The 24,904-nt window shown below is 39.5% G+C and overlaps 1 protein-coding gene across 3 annotated transcripts; it reads left to right on the forward strand.

Moving 5' to 3' along the window:
- Positions 1-10,608: 10,608 nt before the first annotated feature.
- On the forward strand, positions 10,609-23,076 carry LOC149811648 (elongation factor Tu, chloroplastic-like). Of its 3 annotated transcripts, none has more exons than XM_089992561.1 (2): positions 10,609-12,201; positions 22,995-23,076. In XM_089992561.1, the coding sequence occupies exon 1, from the start codon at positions 10,731-10,733 to the stop codon at positions 12,174-12,176; it is 1,446 nt and encodes a 481-aa protein (XP_089848687.1). In that variant the 5' UTR covers positions 10,609-10,730; the 3' UTR covers positions 12,177-12,201; positions 22,995-23,076. The 3 variants fall into 3 exon arrangements, with proteins under 3 accessions (XP_089848687.1, XP_089848685.1, XP_089848686.1); XM_089992559.1 differs by lacking the exon at positions 22,995-23,076 and adding an exon at positions 22,093-22,367; XM_089992560.1 differs by lacking the exon at positions 22,995-23,076 and adding an exon at positions 22,105-22,367.
- The last annotated feature ends 1,828 nt before the right edge of the window (positions 23,077-24,904 follow it).

A 24,904-nucleotide genomic window follows, 5' to 3' on the forward strand; every position in this document is an offset into this window, starting at 1 on the left:
CAACTTCTAGCTTTGTTGATCGACCCATGGCTTTCATCCGCGGTTGCATAGCCTCAGTGTCATTGTATTCAGTATCATGGCATTCTTCTTGTGTTGCGTTGGCTTACCCGTTGTCATTCACGAGGTGCTTGGGGCATTGCCTGACGATGTGTCTATCGCCACAGAACCAACATGTCACAATCGCACCCTTGTTGTTGTTGTTATACTTTGAGTAATTTTGTTTCTTGTTGGATTGATGGTTTGTCGATGCCTCATCTTTGTCATCGCGTCGCTTATCCTTCTTGCTTTCGTGGTCAGGCTTCTTCTTGACTTTGGTTGATGGGGTGAAGGCTTGCGCTGAGTGTCAACTAAGCGATCGGTCGCCACATATGCATTTTTCAAAATACGGGGGTTGTTTCTTTCCACTTCAGACTGTGCCCATGTCTAAAGTCCCACAATGAACCAGTTGAGCTTGTCATCTTATGGCATGTTAAGCACCTCTAGCATTAGCATCTGGAACATTCTGACATAGTCTTGCAATGAACTAGTATGTTTAAGCTCACGAACCCTCTGATACGCCTGCATTTGAGCATTCCTTGGTATGAAGTAGTTGTGTAGCACTATTAAGAAGTTGTCAAAGGTGTTTATCACGCATGGACCCCTTTCCATGTCACTGCGCTTTCGCCTCCACCAAGTGATAGCATCCTCATTCAGTAACGTTGTTGCAACCTTGATCTTAAGATCTTCAAGTGTCACATTTTGAATATCCAAGTAGTCATCTACTTGGAACAAAATATTCTTAATGACCTTGTTGTCTTGAGAACCATTAAACTTTGTTGGTCTTGGCACATCAATCATTGATGACCTCTCACTATTTCTCCCATTTAGAGTCACTGACCGCTGCAATGTGTGATTTTTCAACTGAAGCTCCCCTACTTTAGTTTGCAAGTCAGCCACTTTTGTCGTCAACAAAGTGATCTGCTCTATCTGTAAGTTTACATGCTCTTGCAGGCTAGCCACCATATCATTCAGTCTACTGAATGATTCAATTGTGCGTGAAATCACTTCCTCATGCGAAGTCACATCTTCCACCAGCTTGTTGACAGTTGTAATCATCTCCTCTTGTTCCTGAGGTGAACCCATCTCCTCAGCTTCGGCAACTGCCTTATCTTTGGTGTTGCGCAGGTTTTGATAAGGCGCCACAATGTCTTGCTCACAAATCGCAGTTTGTCGGCGTGTCTGTCGACACCGACTCCAGAGTCCCTTCCCCAACACGAGAACATGCCTCTGGTACCACCTGTTACGAACCTATTTCTTTCAATAGATCAGTGTAGCGCGGTGATCCTTTCTTACCGCCGTAAGCCTACTTGTTAGCTCGCTTGTCAATCGCGGAAGCTTGTAATCAGAGTGCAAGAGAAAAAAAGAGAATAGAGAGAGAAGAATTGCAATCATAAGAAGCAATCACAACGAAGGTGAACAAAAGAAAGCTCAACGCATTTAATTCATTCACAATTTTGCCCAAGGGCTATTACAGTTCAAGCATACGGGTTGCCCCTTTGGGGTATTGATTTACCTGAATCGAACATCTTACGTCAAACTCAACAAAAGCAAAACAAACCCTAAGCACAACTTTACGAGAGGGTTGTGTATGTTCGCCCCCGATGATTCACTGAATCCCACGTCCGTGTTTGGGGGATTGAATGAGCACCACGTATTCATGCACATGGGGCTCGTATTCCCGTGTATGTTGACATAACTTTGCATCGCACTCTGGTGCTGTTGCAAAGACTTAATCACCCTTACTTGCTTTTCTTGCCCTGAAATGACGGTTCGAGGAAATGACAAAAATATCCTCCATTCAAAAGTTGTGAAACGACGGGTGGGGAAAAGGACAAAAAAGTCCTCCTTCCAGAAAGTTTGATGTTAACCATTTAAAGTGGAGACTTTCGCCTGCGCCATCTGCTGTAATAGTGCTCCCATTATCAACGTTCCAGTGTTACAAAACATTCTAGTGTCTTCTCTTCATTACTGTTGTCGTTAGGCATCATGGAAGAAAGCAATGATTCATAAACATTCCAACCAGTGCCATCAAGGCACAGTGAGTAGCTTTTCATCTCATCATGCTATCGATGAAGAAGGCATGTCGTCTTGTGTGCCATTAAGGCATTGTTTGGTTATTGCAGGTAGATCTTGTTATTACGAAGGTTGGAAACTTATCGATATTTGTAAGACGCTGGGACCTGTTGACAAGAACGCTTGTTTGCAGATGCTAGGAAGGGCCTCTACCCCATCAGGTATCCTACAGTCACTCATCATATGCATTGTATCTCAAACCGCTGTATTAGTAACAGACTCTCGTTTTTGTGAGATACATTTTTGTTAGTTAATATCGATTTGTTTGCTATTATGTTCAAGTTCTTCCTTATCGATTTGTAATTTATTGTGCGATATATTTATCGACCTTTTAGATAGTATGTTTTTGTATCGTCGAGTTATAAGTTATAAAAACTGAACTGCCGTATCGATTTTCAATATCTGACAAATCGCTATACATATCGTTTTGTAAGATATTATATGTTTTGTAATATGTATTTGTAAGATATTTGTACACAGACTTTGAAAACGTTTGGGTGCAGAAACACATCTTGACACGCATGGCGGGGCGATTTTGGCATGCATATCGTTGCTCTCTCAGCGACTTCTATTGAACTCGCTTTAGAGCCTCGTGGATATTATGAGAGCGTTATCGTCAACACACATGTACGACATGTTTATTTTATTGGCATGGTAAGCGACACGTCGATGCTCAGCACAAGCAAACATCAAACCGCACTTGCTTTGATACTTTCATTCATTAAATCGTTGCTTTGACTTGCGTAACCCTAGTGGTATCCGTTCTTATATGCATCCTGATTAAATCGTAGTAAACCTATGCCGCTTGCTAACGGAAATTGATATATTGCTTACAAAACATTCCACTGTCTTCTTTTATTTGTCGTTGTTGTTAGGCATTAAGGAAGAAAGCAATGATGCACAAACATTCCAACCAGTTCCATCAAGGCGGCGTGAGTAGCTTCCCAGCATCATGCTATCGATGAAGAAGGCATGTCGTCTTGTGTGTCATTAAGGCTTTGTTTGGTTATTGCAGGTAGATCTTGTTCTTACGAAGGTTGGAAACTTATCGATATTTGTAAGACGCTGGGACCTGTTGACAGGAATGCTTGTTTGCAGATGCTAGGAAGGGCCTCTACCCCATCAGGTATCCTACATTCACTCATCATATGCATTGTATCTCAAATCGTTGTATTAGTAACAGACTCTCGTTTTTGTGAGATAATATCGACTTGTTTGCCATGTTACTGCAAACACAAATTGATATATTGCTTAAAACATTATTGAGCTTATCATCATGTTGTAATAAAGACGATGTAGCTCAATCAATAGAAAGATCTGGAGAATTGAATATCTATACTTATGACCCAACTGAAGAATTGAACATCTGCACTAACGATGCACATGAAAAGAAGGGTGCAGGCATTAGACCCACTATTGACTTGAATGTTCCAGTGTAAGAAATGCAATTCAATGATGAGGTAGACTACCATGACAGGGCACATAATAAAAGTGTATGCACCGGGAATGTACACGGAAGTACACCTGACTTCAATGTTCCAGGAGAAGAAATGCAATTCAATAATGATCCTGATTTTGATGTCAGTACATTTAATAAAACCGTAGGAACTGGGAATGTACATGGAATTGCACTTGACTATGTTTCTGTAGAAGGAATGCATTTTAATAACGAAGAAGATGCATATAAATTTTACAATGATTATGCCTTAAAAGTTGGCTTCAGTGTGAGAAGGTTTTCTTGGTCAAAAAATGCACACGGTGTCTTGATTAGAAAGACATATGTCTGTTCCAAGCAAGGTTGGAAGAAATCAATGGGAAATCCAACTAGGAGCACGCCAAAATCAAGATGTGGATGTCAGGCGAGATTGGTTTTGAGAAGACATCCGAATGGGAAATTTGTCGTGCGTACTTTAATCAGTGATCATAATCATGATTTATCTGCATCATTTATGACTCCTATGCTAAGGTCACATCGTAAAGTAACTGTAGCTCATGCTGCAATGGCTGAAATAGCCGATAGCGCCGGCATTGCACCAAGGAAGACATACAATTTGTTTACCCGCATAGATGGTGGTCGCGAAAATGTGCCATTCACACCTTTGGATCTTAGAAACCACTTGAGCAGGAAGAGGACAGATAACATGAAGAACGGAGAAATATGTTGTTTGGTTCGTTACTTACAGAATAAATCAAGCAATGAACATGGTTTCTTTAGTGCAATGCAAGTGGACGCAGATGGATATGCCGTGAATATGTTTTGGTCAGATTCAAGGTCTAGATTAGATTATGAATGCTTCAATGATGTGCTTGTGTTTGATACTACAGTAAAGATTAACACTGAACAGTGGCCATTTGCGCAGTTTGTGGAAGTGAACCATCACGCACAGAGTTGTATATTAGGCGGTGCTTTTGTGTATGACCAGACCAAGGAAACCTTTGAGTGGTTGTTCAGAGTATTTACACAGGCAATGAACGAGAAGCATCCTGAAACTGTACTCACAGATGGTGATCACGCAATTGCGGTTGCAGTGCTTCATGTGTGGCCAGATGCACATCATCGCTTGTGTTTGTGGCATATCTTTCAAAATGCAGCAAAGAACATAGGACACATATTTAATCAGAATACAGGGTTTGACAAACATTTTACAAGGTGTGTACTTCATACCGTAGACGAGGTCACCTTTAAGTCAGATTGGGACAAAATGATTAAGACATACGACCTTGCTGACTGTCTATGGTTACAAAATTTATATGCAGAAAAAGAGAAGTGGGCATTGGCATATGGAAGACAATACTTTTGTGCAGGTATGATAAGCACACAAAGAGCTGAATCTATGCATGCCACGCTGAAGAAAACCCTTTATTCATGTTTAACAATGTTTCGTTTCATGGAACAATATGAATTATTTGTAGACGGTCTAAGACAGAATGAGCTTGAACAAGACATGAAATGCTTCAATACACGGCCTCTAACTTTTGGCATGAAAATATTGATGCGACCTGCAGCTCTGTATACACTAACTGTATTTGAATGGATCAAGAAAGAGGTGTTGCATGTCATGAATTGCAGAATAGAAGAACTGGTGCAAACCGAGAATATGCACAAATACCATATTTTTTGTCAGGGCGAAAAGCATCAGGAAAAGCAAGAAGCGCATGTCACGTACAATGTCGACAACGGAAGGGTAGAATGTTCGTGCAAAATGTATGAATTCAAAGGTATCCTATGCTGTCATGCATTAAAGGCACTCAATCAAGAGAAGATACAAGAAATACCTGAGTCTTACGTAATGCGAAGATGGACGAGACGCGCGAAGATTGAAATGCTCGTTATGGACAATGCGAGTAAATCTGGTGTTGACGAGAAGTGTCACATAGCCTCCCGTTACCAACAACTGTGTAGGTCATTCATGCATGTTGCTGATTTGGCATTGAGAAGCGAAGAAGGCTATGCATGTGCGAGAAAAGCTGCAACGGAGTTACTTAAAAACGTGGAGTTAATTCACATTAAGTCTTTTGCAGCGAATAAATACCAGCCGAAGATAATGGGATCGAACAACGTAGGTCAAAATCATGTCTCGCTTGACACTCCCGAGAAGTTGCGCCGAAGCGTAAACATTATCTTCAACAAGTCAGTAGTGAACGTTGTTGATTATGATGGACATATTCATGAAGCAAAGGGTATCAAAAGAAAACCTGCCTCTGATCGCAGTCGTCGGAGGGCAAAGGGTGCACTAGAATTGGTTGGCAAGAAAAGGACTAAGAAACAACCAACCTGTAATAAAAAACAACAAAGCCCTTCGAATGAACAGGTATGTAAAACATTATATTGCTCTCCATTGCGTGAAGCTTGTCAAATAGCTAACTCGTGTAATGTCCATCATGCAGCAATACCCTGCAGAAGTCCCGGCAAACGTTCAAACCTACATTCCTCCCGACCAGATTTTCGGCAACGATCGCTACAGTTTTACAAGGCTTTTGGTATGTTATCGATGTTGCGAGGAGGTAGGCATTTCTTGTGAAACTTAATTCAGCGTCTAATATTTTCTCTTTCATGACAGGCTACGATGCAGTCGACAGATAGGTTTGGGACACAGGAATCTCGTGTGGGCTATTAACTTAGTTGGCATGCCTCTTTGCATGACCCGATCTCCACAATGCCGGATTTTTGGAGAGTTTATAGTCGTTTGTCATTGACGACTTGCGGTTCGTGGTTGAATTTGTTCAAATCGATAGATAACGGGTTTTTGCTTCTAGTTGTTCTAGTTGTTTCAATAATATACCTATGTTTTCTTTCAGCTAGACTGTTTTGTTGTGGTGTTTTTGGACAAGATCTATGATGAACTATTCTATGGTTTTCAAGATAGTTTTTAAAATCATTTGAAAGATACTCTCCTCCGGAATCAACTCTAAAGATTTTTAAATTATCATTAAATTGATTTTTAATCATCATATGATATGTCTTAAACGATGCAAAGACTTCATGCTTATGTTTAAGGAAGTATATCCAACAAAATCTTGAATAATCATAAAAAAAAATAACATAGTAAGCAAATCCTTCCTTAGACTCTACGGGTGTCTTCGCCTCGAAAGAATAGCGCACAAAGTATTGGCGAAGACAAATACAGCGATTGTTTGCCATCGCTGATTACAGCGATGCAAATAATCAATAGATAAGGAAAGGATTTGTTGGATACTTCGTGCTTTGAGTCGGAGAGCGATCTGTGGCATCGCAACATAAATCCGAGTGCACAAGTTCAAAAGATTTGTTTGTAAACGTAGATCTTTGTTCAAAAGTCAAGCTTCTCATTTTTCCAAAAATGCAATGATTACAATTGAAATTACTATTACAGAGTTCTTTGTCTTCGCAATCGCTGTATTTGTCTTCGCCTCGAAAGAATAGCGCACAAAGTATTGGCGAAGACAAATACAGCGATTGTTTGCCATCGCTGATTACAGCGATGCAAATAATCAATAGATAAGGAAAGGATTTGTTGCCATCGCTGGATACTTCGTGCTTTGAGTCGGAGAACGATCTGTGGCATCGCAGCATAGTGATTTGTGGGTATTGTTCGAATGTCAAATCACACGTGGAAAACATATTTTTGAATATTTAAAACTTAATGAGCGGCATGGAAAGACGTATTTTTGAATACTTCGAACGCAAGCATTTAATTTGGCGGCGGTTATCAAAAAAAGGCGGCATGCGAAAAGCCGTATTTATATTTTTTTTAAATGCAATCAATTAATTAGCTTCGTGCTTTGAGTCGGAGAGCGATCTGTGGCATCGCAGCATGGTGATTTTTGGGTATTATTCGAATGTCTAATCACACGTGGATAGCGATATGTGGCATCGCAGCGTAGAACGTTGTTGATTTTTGTTGGACTGTCAATCTTAGCGTGATGCGAAGGATTGTTCAAGTGTGCTGCGATATGTGGCATCGCAGCGTAGGACTGTCAATCACTGTGCTGCGATGCCACAGATCGCTATTCAACGATAACCACAAATCGCCATACACCTCCAGTGAACTTCTTCTCCAGCAAATCTTTCGCGTTCCCGACACCTCCACTTGCCTTTTGAAATCATTATTGTTATCTTGTGAAAAGTTGTATCCATATATTATAAATAAAAGGCTACTCAATGTGTATTTTCCAACGGATACCCATAAATGTTTGAGTTGTCGTACAGTATTCATTGATCATGTTGGTTGAGCAGTACATCTTTTAGGTCATAAATAGTCGCACAAGCACTGGAAGATGTGTTTGTCTTCTACTTCGTGAACCAGCAACAACCAAACCGACGGTTCCTTCATAAACCTGGAGATCCGCCCTCGAACATAGAAAATTATAGTCGGTGAGGCAGACGAAGACAGCTACACGACCAACAATGGCGAATCCTGGGTATATTGTCTACACATAGTCTACATGTTCAGCAAAATTCGTCTCTTTCATGCGTTCTAAATGTTTGAGTTGTCGTACAGTATTTTATGTTGCTTTTCATTATTGATTTAGTCCAATTGATTCGTATGTTAACGTTGTCAAAAAAAATTCATAGACGGATTTTCGCATGCCGCCTTTTTTTGATAACTGCCGCCAAATTAAATGCTTGCGTTCGAAGTATTCAAAAATACGTCTTTCCATGCCGCTCATTAAGTTTTAAATATTCAAAAATACGTTTTCCATGTGTGATTTGACATTCGAACAATACCCACAAATCACTATGCTGTGATGCCACAAATCACTCTTCGACTCAAAGCACGAAGTATCCAGCGATGGCAACAAATCCTTTCCTTATCTATTGATTATTTGCATCGCTGTAATCAGCGATGGCAAACAATCGTTGTATTTGTCTTCGCCAATACTTTGTGCGCTATTCTTTCGAGGCGAAGACAAATACAGCGATTGCGAAGACAAAGATCTCTGTAATAGTAATTTCAATTGTAATCATTGCATTTTTGAAAAAATGAGAAGCTTGACTTTTGAACAAAGATCTACGTTTACAAACAAATCTTTTGAACTTGTGCACTCGGATTTATGCTGTGATGCCACAGCTCGCTCTCCGACTCAAAGCACGAAGTATGCAGCGATGACAACAAATCCTTTCCTTATCTATTGATTATTTGCATCGCTGTAATCAGCGATGGCAAACAATCGTTGTATTTGTCTTCGCCAATACTTTGTGCGCTATTCTTTCGAGGCGAAGACAAATACAGCGATTGCGAAGACAAAGATCTTTGTAATAGTAATTTCAAAAGAAAGATTGCCCAATCTAAGAGTCTTGAGAGAGTAGAGGAGGGTCTCACCACCCACCGAATAACAAAAAATGCAATGACTCAACTTCAAGTGCAGTAAGGACCCAGAGTCGAATAAATTTAGAGGCAGCTCATCAGTAAGGACCCACAACAGTCAATGTGCAGGTCAGTCGGTGCTTGATGGAGCAATGTAGGATCTTATGATGGATGTGCACAGAAGCAGAAATAGAAGGGAGAGAGAGCGAGAGAGGGTTGATGAGCCCCCGGACCCCCCTCCTGTAAGGGCAAAAGGCCATGAACACGCTGGGAGGAACCCTCAGACCCCCCTTCTGTAAGGGTAAAAGCTCTGAATCAGACTCCATAACTCTTCAAGTTGAATGATGCTACCCACACTGGGAGGAGCTCTCAGACCCCCCTTTCTGTAAGGGTAAAAACTCTAAATCAGACTCCACAACTCTTCAAGTTGAATGATGCTACCGACGCTGAGAGGAGCCCCCAGACCCTCCTCCTGTAAGGGTAAAAACTCTGAATCAGGCTCCACAACAGTAAATGTGCAGGTCAGTCGGTGCTTGATGGAGCAATGTATGATCTTCTAATGGATGTGCACAAAAGCAGAAATAGAAGGGAGAGAGAGAGAGAGTGAGAGTTGAATGATGCTACCCACGCTGGGATGAGCCCCCAAACCCTCCTCCTGTAAGGGTAAAAACTTTGAATCAGGCTCCACAACAGTCAATGTGCAGGTCAGTCGGTGCTTGATGGAGCAATGTATGATCTTCTAATGGATGTGCACAGAAGCAGAAATAGAAGGGAGAGAGAGAGAGTAAGAGGGTTGATGTTCATGGCCTCCTCCAGGGGAGATTTCTTTTTCGGATAATCCTCCAGTGCAGAGACTGGGTCTTAAATAATCATCTTCGGGGCACTTAAGTCTTTACAACCACTCCTTTTCAAGAACCGTCATTTTTTTTTTGCACCAATGGAGGAAAGGGTACTTAAGTCTTTGCAATCGCATCAAACTCCAACGCTAATTAATGGTGACAAACATGGGGATACGAGACACACATGCTTACATACGTGGTGCTCTTTGGGACCCCGATCATGAGATGTAGCTAACTGCCCTGTTCGGGGGGGGGGGGGGGGAACATATAACCTGCTTCGCAACTTTACAATGTAAGTTGTAAGGAAACACATGCACTCATAAGATTTAGCCAGACCACCCATCTAGCACCTTAGGCCCCACCCGCTCTTTCAATTCCTTTTAGGGCTATCCAACCTTTTGAATTTGGAAGTTCCAAAAGAAAAGAAAAAGGTCGACGGTTAGCTGTTAGAGAGCCGTTCAGCCAACATGTCACTGGAGAGCATGTATCTTGTTGTAAATTTGGAGGTCAAGCCACTAAAAAAGAAAGAAAAAATGGTGCATTGTTAACCGATAGAGAGCCCTTCTAACACGGCATGTATATGGGAGCATGAACCATCTATATTATATCTTCATCTTTCCATGGATTATGGATGGGAGTAGTGAGGAATCCCAAAACTAGGTTATCAACAAAAAAAGAAGATGCACTTGAAGGAACTTCCACGGTTCCACCCAAAGCCTTATCCCTCCCTAAACCCTTTGTATCCAACAGAGCAAAATTGCAAAAATAATGTTTGTCCACGAGTTTAACCTTGGTAAAACGGCAAAAGAAAAAAACAAAAAATTTACTCTATCTTCCTGAACCTTTCAGCTTATCAACCATTTGTGTCGTGTCACTGAGGATAACACCCACATCAGTTTCACACCATCTCCCTTCTCACTCACCAGAACCCACCTTCCCCACAAGAGCCCACACCACCTTCACAAGAAGAAGAAGAAGAAGAAGGAGAAGAATGGCAATCTCAGTAACCGCAGCTCTAACCATAATCCCAACAACTTCCTCATCCACCAAAGCCTCCCCACCTTCTCTGAACACCTTCCTCCTCAAACCCAAGAAATCCTCCCTCTTCTGCTCCTCCTCCTCCTTCACCAACCCCATCTCTCTGAACTCCTTTCCATCCCCATCCCCTTCGTCCCTCCACCGCCGAAGCCGCACCTTGGTGGTCCGCGCAGCCCGGGGCAAATTCGAGCGGAAGAAGCCCCACGTGAACATCGGCACCATCGGCCATGTCGACCACGGCAAGACCACCCTCACCGCCGCCCTCACTATGGCCCTCGCCTCCCTCGGCAACAGCGCCCCCAAGAAGTACGACGAGATCGACGCTGCCCCTGAGGAGCGAGCCCGCGGCATCACCATCAACACCGCCACCGTCGAGTACGAGACGGAGTCTCGCCATTACGCCCACGTCGATTGCCCCGGCCACGCCGACTACGTGAAGAACATGATCACCGGAGCCGCCCAGATGGACGGCGCCATTCTCGTCGTCTCCGGCGCCGACGGCCCGATGCCGCAGACCAAGGAGCACATCCTCCTGGCCAAGCAGGTCGGCGTCCCCAACATGGTCGTCTTCCTCAACAAGCAGGACCAGGTAGACGACGAGGAGCTGCTCCAATTGGTGGAGCTGGAGGTCAGGGAGCTCCTCTCTTCCTACGAATTCCCCGGCGACGACATCCCCATCGTCTCCGGCTCCGCCCTGCTTGCCCTCGAGGCGTTAATGGCGAACCCCAAGATCAAGAGGGGGGAGAACAATTGGGTGGATAAGATTTACGAGCTCATGGACGCCGTCGATAGCTACATTCCGATTCCGCAGAGGCAGACCGATCTTCCATTCCTTCTCGCGGTCGAGGACGTGTTTTCGATCACCGGACGCGGGACGGTGGCGACCGGAAGGGTCGAGAGGGGGGCGGTTAAGGTCGGGGACACGGTTGAGGTGGTGGGGTTGAAGGAGACGAGGACGACCATCGTTACAGGGGTTGAGATGTTTCAGAAAATCCTTGATGAGGCTCTTGCTGGTGACAATGTGGGATTGCTTCTCAGAGGTATTCAGAAGACGGACATCCAGAGGGGGATGGTGATTGCGAAGCCGGGGACGATAACTCCGCACACAAAATTTGTCGCCATCGTTTATGTGTTGAAGAAGGAGGAAGGTGGGAGGCATTCGCCTTTCTTCTCCGGGTACAGGCCGCAGTTCTACATGAGAACCACTGATGTTACGGGGAAGGTGGAGTCCATTATGAATGATAAGGATGAGGAGTCGAAGATGGTGATGCCCGGTGATCGGGTTAAGATGGTGGTGGAGCTGATCATGCCAGTCGCTTGCGAGCAGGGAATGCGGTTTGCTATTAGAGAAGGAGGAAAGACAGTGGGCGCCGGTGTAATTCAGTCGATCGTCCAATGAGGAATGTATGCGCTACCTAAATTTGGTATATCTCCCTTTCTTTCTTTTCATTTTCTGCACTTTTTCAGTTAGAGTTTTTTCATTCTGTAGATCAGCCTAAATTGACAAGGTTTTCTTCATATCGCTAGTTCTGTTCATCAGGATGATTAGATTGCCAATTGCATTTGAAGGGAAGCTCTTTTATTGACTTCAAAGAGTCTGGAACTTTTTCTTTTGTTTGTTTGTTTGTTTATTTTTTCACACTGTTGAATTGGTTTGAACTTGTTTCTTTCCTTTTTCTAGCACTTCTGTCCATCTCTCTGTTGTATCCGTATAGACATATTGAAGATGCGTCAGGACTTGGTTTTGTATTTTTTGTGGAAATATGTTTGTTTCTAAATGTTGAGAATCCAAGTAATACATAGTTATGTGAGCGAGCCTCGACTTCTTTTTTGTGTTTTCTTGATCTCAATTAGGCTCTTCTGTCAGTTTCTCTATTATGACATTTCTTTCAGTTTTTCCAACTTCTTCATTATTTTAAAGTTTATTTTAATCTCTTTGACACCCCAGACTGATATTTTTCACTTCAAAATGGGGTCCATGACATTTTGAGCCTTTGATGTTCCATAAATGGGTATTTGGTCCATTGAGGAGGATGGTACTCTTACATAAATGATATTGTTCACATACAAGAAACATCTAACAGATTACCTGAATCTCCACATTGACAACCCACATCAGAAGCAGCTAGATGGCTCTGCTGCCTGGTGTTGGTGTCACAAGATCATAGCATTCAGTCATTCCTTTAGTGAGGCTTTCCATTATCAAATATATAATGAATGTTTACTTAATTAACTAACTACACTGAATCTTGTGTCGGTCTCATGGGAGCCATCACCCACAGGTTTGCATTGGGTATGTGCTATACTTAAAGCATAAATTTCAAAACCTCAGTAAGGTCAGGAAGTAGTAAATTTCAAAATATTAGTTGCTTTAGTAAATACAGTGGAAGCCCCTTCTCAGGTGAAAGGTTTGTAGATTTCTGGATTGTCTAGAGATTCTTGAAATGGTTCCATAGTTCAGTCGGAATTTGTGAACTGAATAACAGAAAACTGTGACGGCAATGAAAATATGACCATATATGCCAACATTAACTGGATTAGTTAGTTGTTGGGAAATGATTTGGGGTGCACGAACAAGATGTTAATCTCTCACAATGAAATCTCAAAATACTTTGCTAGCTTGAGGATTTTGTCAAGGAGAATGTGAACAGTAAAGGGGTGGCTCATGTCTATCTATCCAATTGTTATCCAATCTTTTTGTTGGCTATTATGGCCAAGGTTATAAGTAGCGTAGTGTTACCCGTATCGGTCAGGCCCAAAGTTAGATACATTGTAAAAGTATCTCCAACAAGATACTAAGATCAAGACCTTAATATTCTTGATAATAAACTCGGCACGCATGCACAAAAAGAACACTTTAGAACACTTGTGCACAAAAGCACAACTCATAAAATCTCACAAATGCACAACGGCATAAAAAATATTGAAATCACTTTATTGAGCACTTGGGCTTTGACTCAAAGCCATGAAAAATACAAGAGGGAGAATCCCCTATTTATAAGAAAGCAAAGGAGTCACATAGGGGGCTCACAAGAGAGTCGTTGGGAGCCCCCAACGGTCACATATGTGACTGTTGGAGGCTCCCCAACGACTCTTTGGGGAGCCTCCCTATGTGGCACAAAATAAAAAAAAAACAAAAAAGAAAAAGAAAAAAATAAAAGAGAAAAATAAAAGAAAAGAAAGGTTACAAGCATATTCCAAAATGGAATATGCGTAAAACAGAAATTTACAGAAATACCCTTTTTGGGTGGATAAGAAAATATATATATATATATATATATATATATATATATATATATATATATATATGAGATTACAAATATCAATACATAATTTAACACCCCCCTCAAACTTAGGGCATGATGACCGAGAGTTTGCCAAGGAGAAAGTTGAATCTTGGTGCACATAAGGCTTTGGTGAAAAAATCTGCCAACTGATATTTTGAAGTAACATAAGGTAGATCAATGACTCCTTTCAAGTAGGCTTCACGAATATAGTGACAGTCCATTTCAATGTGCTTAGTCCGCTCGTGGAAAGTATGATTTTTGGTAATGTAAATTGCACTCTTATCACAACATAGCTTAGTAGACCCTTCAATAGTGATCCCCATGTCTTCAAGCAGCTGATGAATCCATACAATTTCCATGGCAGTAGATGTCATGCCACGATATTCAGCTTCAGTTGAAGATAGAGAAACTTTTTGTTGCTTCTTACATCTCCACGAGATCAGTGAATCACCTAAGAACACACAAAAACCAATGGTGGAGTGACGGTTATTTGGGTCACCTCCCCAATCAGAGTCAGTATAAGCAATTAATCTTAACTCAGAAGAGGATGACAGAAAAACTCCCTTATTTAGAGTACCCTTTAGGTATCTTACGACTCGTAAGACGACATTCATGTGAATAGAAGTTGGTGCATGCTGAAACTGACTTGCCGTATGAACTGCATATGAGATATCCAGTCTGGTAATACTCAGGTACATCAACGATCCTACAAGCTGTCTGTAGGGAGTAGGAACGAAGAGAGAAACACTATCATCAATTTTCATTTTAGGTCCTACTATAGCAGGAGTCTCACAAACCTTATCATCAGTAATACCTGACCTGTCAATAATCTCAGATGCAAGCTTAGTTTGAGACAAAAAATACTCTCTATGAGAGTATGCTACTTCAATACCCAAAAAATAAGTTAGAAATTCCAAGTCAGACATTTCAAACCTATCCTTTAAAATTGATTTTATGCTTTTAACCCTTTTAGAATCGCTTCCGGTTATAAGCATGTCATCCACGTATAGAAGTAAAATAACAATCTCTGTATTGGATTTTCTAACAAACAAAGCAGTATCAGTAAAACAGGATGAAAAATCATTTTCTATCATTACAGAATTAAACCTATCATACAAAGCCTTGGGGGCTTGTTTCAGACCATAAAGTGCTTTACGAAGGCGGAACACCTTTCCTTTAGCAGACTCTATTCCAGGAGGAGCATCCATATACACTTCTTCATTTAGATCTCCGTTTATAAATTCATTCTTCATATCCATTTGATAGATGTTCCATTTGTTGATTGAGACAACAGTTATAAGACATCGGACAGTGACCGTTCGAGCTACCGGGGCAAAGGTCTCTTCATAATCAATCACATATTCTTGACTATCTTTTTGCCACCAAACAGGCCTTGTATCTCTCAAGGGTCCCATCACTCTTAGTTTTAACCTTAAATACCCATCTATACCCTATTGCTTTCTTACCTTTAGGAAGGTCTTGAAATACCCATGTCTTGGCTCTTCTCAGAGCTTCGAGTTTATTATCCATTGCGGCTATCCATTCAGGACATTTTCGTGCTTCCTCGAAGTTTCTAGGTTCTATGTAAGAATGAATGGCACTTAAACAGGCTCTATATTTAGGTGAAAAAGACTCATATTTGATAAACCTAGAAGGGTTTTTTTTATGTCTTTCGGTCCTACGAAGGTTTTCCTCACTTTGAGGAGCAGTCCTACCATCATCATATCTTTCAAGGGCACTCCTGAAAGTATTTCTATCTCTATGAGTATAGGTTATGAGATCTCTATGCAGTTCCTCATTCACATGTTGATGAAATGAAGAAGACATAGGACTGGTTTCATTATCACTTGAGTCATTCTGATTTGACTCATCATCACTAGTTTCATCACCTTCAGTTAAAAGATCAAATAGAAAAGAATAGTCTACATTCTCGTCATTAGATTCAAGTTTTTCAAAACCATTGAGATTTTTCAAAAAACTTACATTTCTGAAAACATATAGTTTATCATTTTTAATATCATAACATCGAAAACCCTTTTGAGTTTCGGAATAACCAAGAAAGGCACAAGGAATGGCCTTGGGGGAGTGTTTATCATTTTTGTCAGTAAGGACAAAACATTTACATCCAAAAACCTGTAACCTGCTATAATCAGGTTCTTTTTCATACAATCGTTCAAACGGGGAAACTTTGTTCAAATTTTTTGATGGGAGTCTATTTATGAGATAGACCGATGTAAGGGTTGCTTCAGCCCAGAGTCTTTTCGAAATATTCTGAGAGATGAGCAAGGTTCTAGTTGTTTCAATGATATGTCTATGTTTTCGTTCAGTCAACCCATTTTGTTGTGGGGCTTTTGGACAACATTTTTTATGGAGAATACCATAACTTTCAAGATAACTTTTGAATTCATTTGAAAGATATTCGCCATCGGAGTCAGTTCTAAGAATTTTTAAACTTCCATTGAATTGATTTAAAATCATCATATGAAATGTTTTAAAATTTGAAAAAATTCATGTTTATGTTTAAGAAAATATATCCAACAAAATCTAGTGAAATCGTCCACAAAAATAACATAGTATGAGAAACGTCCTTTAGATATCAAAGCTGGACCCCATACATCGAAGTAAACAATTTCAAAAGATTTTGTTGTAAACATGGATCTTTGAGTAAACGGTAGACTTTTCATTTTCCCAAGAATACATTCATTACATACAAAATTCTTATTACAAAGATGCTTAATAAAAGGCAAATATGAGATTTTAACAATGTTGGGATGCCCAAGTCTCTTATGCCATACATGAATATCTTTGTTTTGAGCAACATTACAAAACTGGTTCTTGGGGATTTGGAGAAAATCAATATAGTAGAGGTCTCCTCTCCTAGAGCCTTCCCAATCAACTTCCCGGACTGGCGATCCTGTATCCAACATTTATTAGAAGAGAATTTTATATCGCAACCATAGTTCGAGAGTTGAGAGATCGAAAGTAAGTTTAAGTTTAGTTTTGGTATAAGACGAATTTTTGGAATAAAGAAGTCTTATTTTTCAAAATTGCCCATTCCTTTAATTTCAAGAGGTGTTCCATCTGCCGTTGAGACAAAAGTTGGAAGAGAATTTTTAGAAAAATCGGAAAGAGAACAAGCACTTGGAATCATATGAAAAGATGCACCGGAATCTAGGAGCCAAGATGTCTTACCGAGAGATGAGGAGGATGACATAGTGGCTCCGAAAATGCCTCCCTTGAGAAGAGGTTGTAGAGCATCCACAATTTATTGAAGGGAAAGGGGCCCATTTGATGAAGATGGTCGTTCCTCTGGTTGGGATGCCATAGCCGCAACAAGGATTTTCTTCCATTTGGGGTAAATGAGTTTGATATGCCTAGGTTCTTTACAAAAATGACAAGTTAATTTGCTATAGTCTCTTTTGCCATATCGATCATTTCCTCCTTGTCCTTGATTTTTGAAATGAGGAGGTTTGTAAGCCTTCATTATTGTTCTCGGGTCTTGACACGACATTAACCCCTTCACAATCATCTTGAGAAGATGTAGCAAGGATGCTAGGATTATTCTTACTAATCCCCATACGGGTCTCCTCATCACTAAGCTTAGTGATTACATCTTCAATAGAGGGAGATGTGAAGGCGGGTAGAAAAGAGGATCGAATTTGTTCAAATTCGAGTCTAAGTCCATTTAGAAAATTGAAGAATCGATCTTCCTCTAGTTGTTTGTGTCTTAACTCAATTGCTTCTCCGCTCCATTTTGGTTCGAGCATAGCAAGCTCATCCCAAATAGGCGATAGTTCGGCAAAATATTCCCGAATAGATAAATCATTTTGTTGAAGGGTCAATGCCTTCTTTTGAAGATATTACTTGTGTGATAAGTCCCTTGAAGTATACATTTTTTCAAGGTACAATCAAGCTTCGGAGGCCTTTTTGAACTTAATGATGTTGGCGTTGATCTTGGTTTTTACGGACGAAAAAATCAAAGACAAGATCTTGAAGTTCTTTATCTCCCACTCATCATGCTTTTTTGAATAATCTTCTAGAGCTTTTTGTCTATCTTTCCCCTCAAGAATCTTAATATCTCATTTTTCAATGATTGTAAGTTTGGGTTCGGGTTCCGGTATTGAACCTTGAACGTACCCCCAAAGGCGCTTTCCTTTGATATGGGCTTCCATATTGCCTGCCCAAACATCATAGTTTGAACCACTAAGTTTAAAAGCAAGGGAGAAGTGGGAGTCTTTTTCACTCATTAGAGAGGGTAGAAGATAAAAAATAACACGTACCTCAAAATATTTTCAAGTCTTTCTTGATAAAAGTGGCTTCTAAAATATTGCCCAAAGAAGATGATCCACTTCAAACTCCAATAGCTTGAAGGCACGTTTTTTGAGGTACTTCAAAATGAAGAGATGCATGATTCCCCTTCTTCAACGAGGCTCTGATACCATATAAAAGTATCTCCAACAAGATACTAAGATCAAGACCTTAATATTCTTGATAATAAACTTGGCACGCATGCACAATAAGAACACTTGTGCACAACTCACAAAATCTCACAAATGCACAACGGCATAAAAAATATTGGAATCACTTTATTGAGCACTTGGGCTTTGACTCAAAGCCATGAAAAATACAAGAGGGGGAATCCCTTATTTATAAGAAAGCAAAGGAGCCACATAGGGGGCTCCCAAGAGAGTCGTTGGGAGCCTCCAACGGTCACATATGTGACCATTGGAGGCTCCCCAACGACTCTTTGGGGAGCCTCCCTATGTGGCACAAAATACAAAAAAGAAAAAGGAAAAAATAAAAGAGAAAAATAAAAGAGAAAAATAAAAGAAAAGAAAGGTTACAAGCATATTCCAAAATGGAATATGCGTAAAACAGAAATTTACAGAAATACCCTTTTCGGGTGGATAAGAAAAAAAAAATATATATATATATATATATATATATATATATATATATATATATAGAGAGAGAGAGAGAGAGAGAGAGAGAGAGACATATACATATATACATAGTACATATGTATTTGTATCTCTCTATATATATGAGATTACAAATATCGATACATAATTTAACATACATATAATAGCGTATCATAACAAATCATAATGTCTTAATATTTTTTTTTTCAAAAATTTCAAAAAAATCAAGAAAAAACAGAAAAAATTAGCAAAAAAAAATCACAACACATGAAACAATGATGAATTGCACAAAATACAACCATAAAATCACATATGAAACATTTATGTCTCTATGAGTTGCATAAGACATCATCAAACATCAACTAATATAGATAATATTGCATGCATATCTACGAAGAACAATGCAAAATATTAAATATCAATATGTCACAAGACTCATACTTTCATATTACATAAACAAAAACAAAATAACCAAGTTTATCATCACTTAAGTGTTAAATAACCAAGTTTTTTGAAAATATAACTTCAATCATCATCATCATAATCATCATCTTCTTCTTTTTTTTCTCCAAATGTTTATGCTAGGGGTTGTAGGATCAGAAGTAAGGAGCTCATATTCATCATATGCTTCCTCTCAGGGTTGCGCATACCTTATTTCTGCGTCACTCATCTCTTTTTCTTGTCTTTTTTCTCTCAGACCAATAAGTAATTGCTAACATTGTCATTTCACAGCATCCGTCAAATCTCTTAACACGAAGGGGATAACATTATGATGTGTCCCAACTAAATGATGCTTCAATCAGTTTTCACTCACTACTTGAGTGTCCCATTGACATGCTGGATCATTTGATGCCATATTTAAACAAAAATCAATGGGAAGCAAAGACTAAATTTGTTACCTTAGCCCATTCCCTTGAGTGAAAAAGGATGAAAATGCACTCTTACATGAGAAATCTGCAAAAGCCCTCTTCCTTGAGTACAAACCGGCCCCCAAATCTCTCTCACGCCTCTTAGGGTGTGTGGTTTTTGTCTAAAAGCCTCCACAAATGAGAGAATCGGCCCTAGGGTGGTTTTTAAAACTCAAAATAAAAAAGTCAAGTTTTGACCCTTTTAAAGTGCACCGAACACGTGTTGTACGATACACCTTGTATCGTACGAGATTGTACGATGCAGGGTTGTATTGTACGATACAACTGCTATGGATACAATAGACACTTGTATCGCAATACAAGTGTGTATCGTATCGAGTTAGGCCATAGTTACGATACGTATTGTACCGTATTGTCCGATATGGTACGATACAACATTGATTATGGCATCTGTGGTAGATGCAAGATCTTTTTATTCATGCCTTTGCTTTCATATTATGTTGTAGACATCTAATTTCTATTAGCATCAATGTGTCCAATGTCAACTTAAAAACTTGTACGCGAAAACAGTTCAACAGGGAAAAAAAATGTGAACTTTCTCTTTTGACTAAAAAGAAAGATTTTGAGTAAAATAAAAATTGCAGTGGATAATTACACCAATTGTAGATCAGAGGAAAATTGTAGGAATTTAAATCATGTAAGTATGGTGAGATGATTTTGAAGGTGGACATGATGCAGAACATGTTGATAGAATGAAGTTTTTGCATTTCATTGAGAGGAAATGATTTTGCTTTGAGTTTCTGATGGCAAAGCTGATAAGCTTTGCAGTAATCATTGTCATACACTATATTAATGGTGTCATTATCATGCTAATCATAATCATCATCACATCACTATCATTGTCATGGTCTTCTTGCATCTACATGGGTTGTTGAAGAAGTTATTGTATTTCGTATAGATTAAGGGACAAATAGTTACTCATTGGAATGGTTTATGTTGTTAAAGTATGGTTTCTAACAAAAAACTGGTTTCTTATTAGATTATGGACTCTGATGGTATGTTTTTGCCATCTTGAAAAACATTTCATATAAAAAAAAGACATTGGTCTCAAGAAAGGCCTAAAAATGTATTAAGTGTATTCTCATTATTTTCTTGCATTCAGATGGTAAAACATAGTAATATACACTGGTCCATGAAAATTTTCCCAACTGTGGAAAAGTTGAGTAAGAGTAAGACAGAATACATGGAATGTCGATTTAGTAAGCAACGAAATAGAGATGGGAGTGTAGTGAAGCTTGGTGAGCAAGAAATACCGGTGGATGATTCTTTCAAATATTTGGGATCTATCATTGAAAAGTATGGAGAAATTGATGGAGATGTAAATCATAGGATAAAGGTTGGGTGGATGAAATGGAAGAGTGCAACTGGAGTGTTGTGCGATCGTAGAATGCCATTGCGGTTGAAGGGAAAGTTTTATAGGACGACTATTAGGCCCGCTTTACTATATGGTACGGAATGTTGGGCTGCCAAGAGACATCCTATTCAAAAAATGAGTGTAGCTGAGATGCGTATGCTGAGATGGATGTGTGAAAATACAATAAAAGATAAGATTCGGAACGAGGAGATACGTAAGAAGGTAGGTGTTGCACCCATTGAAAATAAGATGAGAGAGAATCGTTTACGGTGGTTTGGACATATTCGACGAAGGCCTAATGATGCTCCAGTTAGAAGGATGGAGAAATGGGAAAATATATTAGTTAAAAGAGGTCGGGGTAGGCCTAGGAAGACATGGATGGAGATGATAGGAAAGGATATGAATGCTTTGAACCTCACCGAGGACATGGCATTGGATAGAAATGAATGGAGGAGAAGGATTCATGTGGAAGACCCAGAATGATTTTCTTTGTTGGTTCATATCGCCGACCCCAATTGTTTTGGGATGAAGGCGTAGTTGTTGTTGTTGTTTGTTTTGTTGTGGAAAAGTACATAAGCTTTGAGATAGCTTTGGAACCAAAGATTCTTATGATAGTGTGTCAATACTGTTGTGGGTATGTTCATTTCAAAAAATAATACTATTGTGAGTTTGTCATCTCCTGTGCTTATGTTTTACATGAGGAGAAACTGTTATAGGAAGAATAGCTTACTGATATTAGTAATTGGTATGAAAGCATGCAAATCTTTTCTTATTCTATGCTTATTGTTTTCTTGGTGTGCCTTGTTGAATGATGTTGTCGCAGATGCAATTGCAGGTCTCTTTTGGAAGACTAAACTTGCTTCCTGGAACTCAATGTAAGTTGCTGAAGAGAGAGTGCTTGATAGAGCACAAAACTTTTTTGGTTTTGATCCAATTGTTCAAGAACAGATTGGATGAAAATGTATTGTGCACTATGAGATTTGAGAGTTTGCAATAGAACCATCATGAAGTTACCATGTAACATGTAACTTCCTGTCCATTTTGCCCTTCAACTTAATATCATCTATGCAATTCCTTTTTTAGTTTTTTTTTCCCCCATCTTGCTCTGGTGACCTTTTGTCTTTCTTTCCTGTTTTGGGATTTTCTTGATAAGGTTTTGCATCTCTGCTGCATTATGATATGCTTGTGCCAACTACTGTACTGAGTGCCCCTTTTGGTCTGTAATTTAACTCAAGTTACTACATAAGTGTGAGCAGATTCTGTTGTTGTGCAGTTTTGTAATAGAAGAAAATGTTTGGTGGTTGAGTGAGATAGCTGGATGGTTAGGTCGTCCATCATAATAAGCAAGAGGCTGTCTTATTTTTTACTTTTCCCTCTTTTTTGGGTTCCTCCTCTGTCTCCCATTACCATGGTGGCCTATTCTGCTCTTTGTGACATGAAAGTTTGACCTGTCTTTGCTTTTCATGACTAAGATTTTTCTTTGCACAATTTTAGCTAGTTTTAAAGTTTAAGCATTGTGTTCCAGGCCTTGTTGGGACTTCAGATACTACCCCTAGTTTTATGTTGTGATTTCAGGTTCTGTGATTATTCACATATTCAAATTGGGATTCATAGCTGTTGCTTAGAAATTCGTTTTAAGCTGTAGAACAGTTGGCTACTTAAATTTTCAAATTTTAGTTCAATTCATATTAGCTCCATTTAAGATCCCTTTGTTCAACATTGCAGCCATCTCATGCAATTGGATCTCAGCCAGGTGTTCGGCCCATTGATCTGCTATAGAACAATTTCAGCTAATTTTCCTGTTCACCTAAATCAAATAATGAATGTTCTCCTTGTCATAACTATTGATTCTTATTGTGCTAAACTTGATTTTTTTATGCGTGTGCCTGGCTTTTCTTTTCAGCTTGGACAATTTATTTTCCCTCTCTGATTCATTTCCTATTCAAACTTACAGAAATAAGCAAATTTAGGCCTGCCGTGAATTTTTTATTCCATGTGTTTCTTCTCAAACAAATTAGTCTTTTGCAGTCATTCCTAAGCATGGTATGTTATGTATTATGATGAATCTACTTCATAATGAGAGGAAAAGGTACGACAGAGAAGTTACATTACTTGGCCATTAGATGTCTTAAAGTTCATTAGTTTGATAAACACTGAAGTACAGCACTCGTGAGTTTAGGAGTTCCTTGTTATGCTGGTGCTACTGTAATTTCAGAAAAGTGCCGTCAATGCTGCTTCCTCAACTCCAATCGTGGCTGAATCAGTGCAAGAGAGTGTTTTCCTAAATATTGTTACTTTCATCATGTCTGGCCGTTCTCATTGCTACTGGAAGTGTTATTTGTTGTGTCTTTGAGGTAGAATCACTTCTTTCATTTTTATACTCGGATAAAGTGAGGTAAATGACTCTTTGGGTACAGCCCATAGCAACAACTTCAATTCATCATCTATGTGATGCTTGGTGCATTTTATTATCTGTTTACATTATGTGAAGCATCAAAAAGTAAATAAATTTTATCTAAAAACAACAAAATGCCTTAAATAGGAGAAAGGAGGAAGGAGTGGGGGTGTTCTATTTTGTCTGTTTATAATGTCTTAATATATATCATTTCCAAACTGCCCCAATTCATGCTCAATTTGTCCCAATAGATGTTGGATCTATTTTCATCCGAACCTACCAAGTCATCTCCAACCATCGTGATCCATGGATGTTGAATTAGAATTTAATTCAAGAGTGAAGTATAGATCATACATGGATCGATTTTGGTCCAATTGTGATAAGATGTTAATACATTTGGACCTTTGTGGGGCTTAAAATAGATTCAACATGAAAGCTGCATGGGGGTTCAACGTGGGCTGACACTGAATCAAACATGAACCCTTTTGATTTCCTCCATGTTTGTGTGCTTCAAACCCATATTGTATAGATGGTATGAATTCTTATTTCATTAAATTTCAGGCCATCAAAGTTTACCTATACCCACCTATTTGCATGTTGCATATTGATTCCAAGTTTTGACTCCTAAATTATTTTACATGTTGCCATCATAAATATTGTTGGTGTTTAAGTTTATTGTTCATAAAACAATCTTAAGCGTATATACGACCAAACGAGGTTAGAACGGAACTAATTTGGCTTCAAACGTGCTACTTTACTAGTTTTAAGGATGTAAACGGCTCAGATTCAGGTCAGATGTAGCCAATATCATATTCGACTAGTCGGATGATGGCTAAATGGATTCAAATTAGGATGGTGAAAAAGTCGTTCCAGATCTGTTTTTTTAGATGAAAACAGATTCGGATATCCATCAAATTCGGGTATTTAACAGATTCAGTAGCAAAAAATAAAAACCATATCCACATCCAATTATAGTCGGATATGGTTTTGGCTTACCAAATGTAAGTAAACGGAAACAGATTTTGTAATATCAGATAAAATCAGATTCATTGGCATCCCTTGTAGTTTAGGAAGGTTTGGATCCCAACTGCATAGCACCCAAATGTGGACCCATCAAAGTGGGCCCGATTGGTTGTGGCAGTGGTCTAGTAGCATCCAGATCTAGTTTGATCTGGACCAGCTTTCTGTATAATTCAAATCAACTTTCTAGCACATTGGCATCCCTTGTACTAACTCAATC

This window comes from Nuphar pumila, chromosome 17, assembly GCF_984573655.1.
Source record: "Nuphar pumila chromosome 17, dmNupPumi1.hap1.1, whole genome shotgun sequence".
Taxonomy (NCBI): Eukaryota; Viridiplantae; Streptophyta; class Magnoliopsida; order Nymphaeales; family Nymphaeaceae; genus Nuphar; species Nuphar pumila.

Coding starts and splice junctions, on each gene's coding strand:
- LOC149811648 (XM_089992561.1), top strand. CDS start 10,731: ATGGCAATCTCAGTAACCGCAGCTCTAACCATAATCCCAACAACTTCC.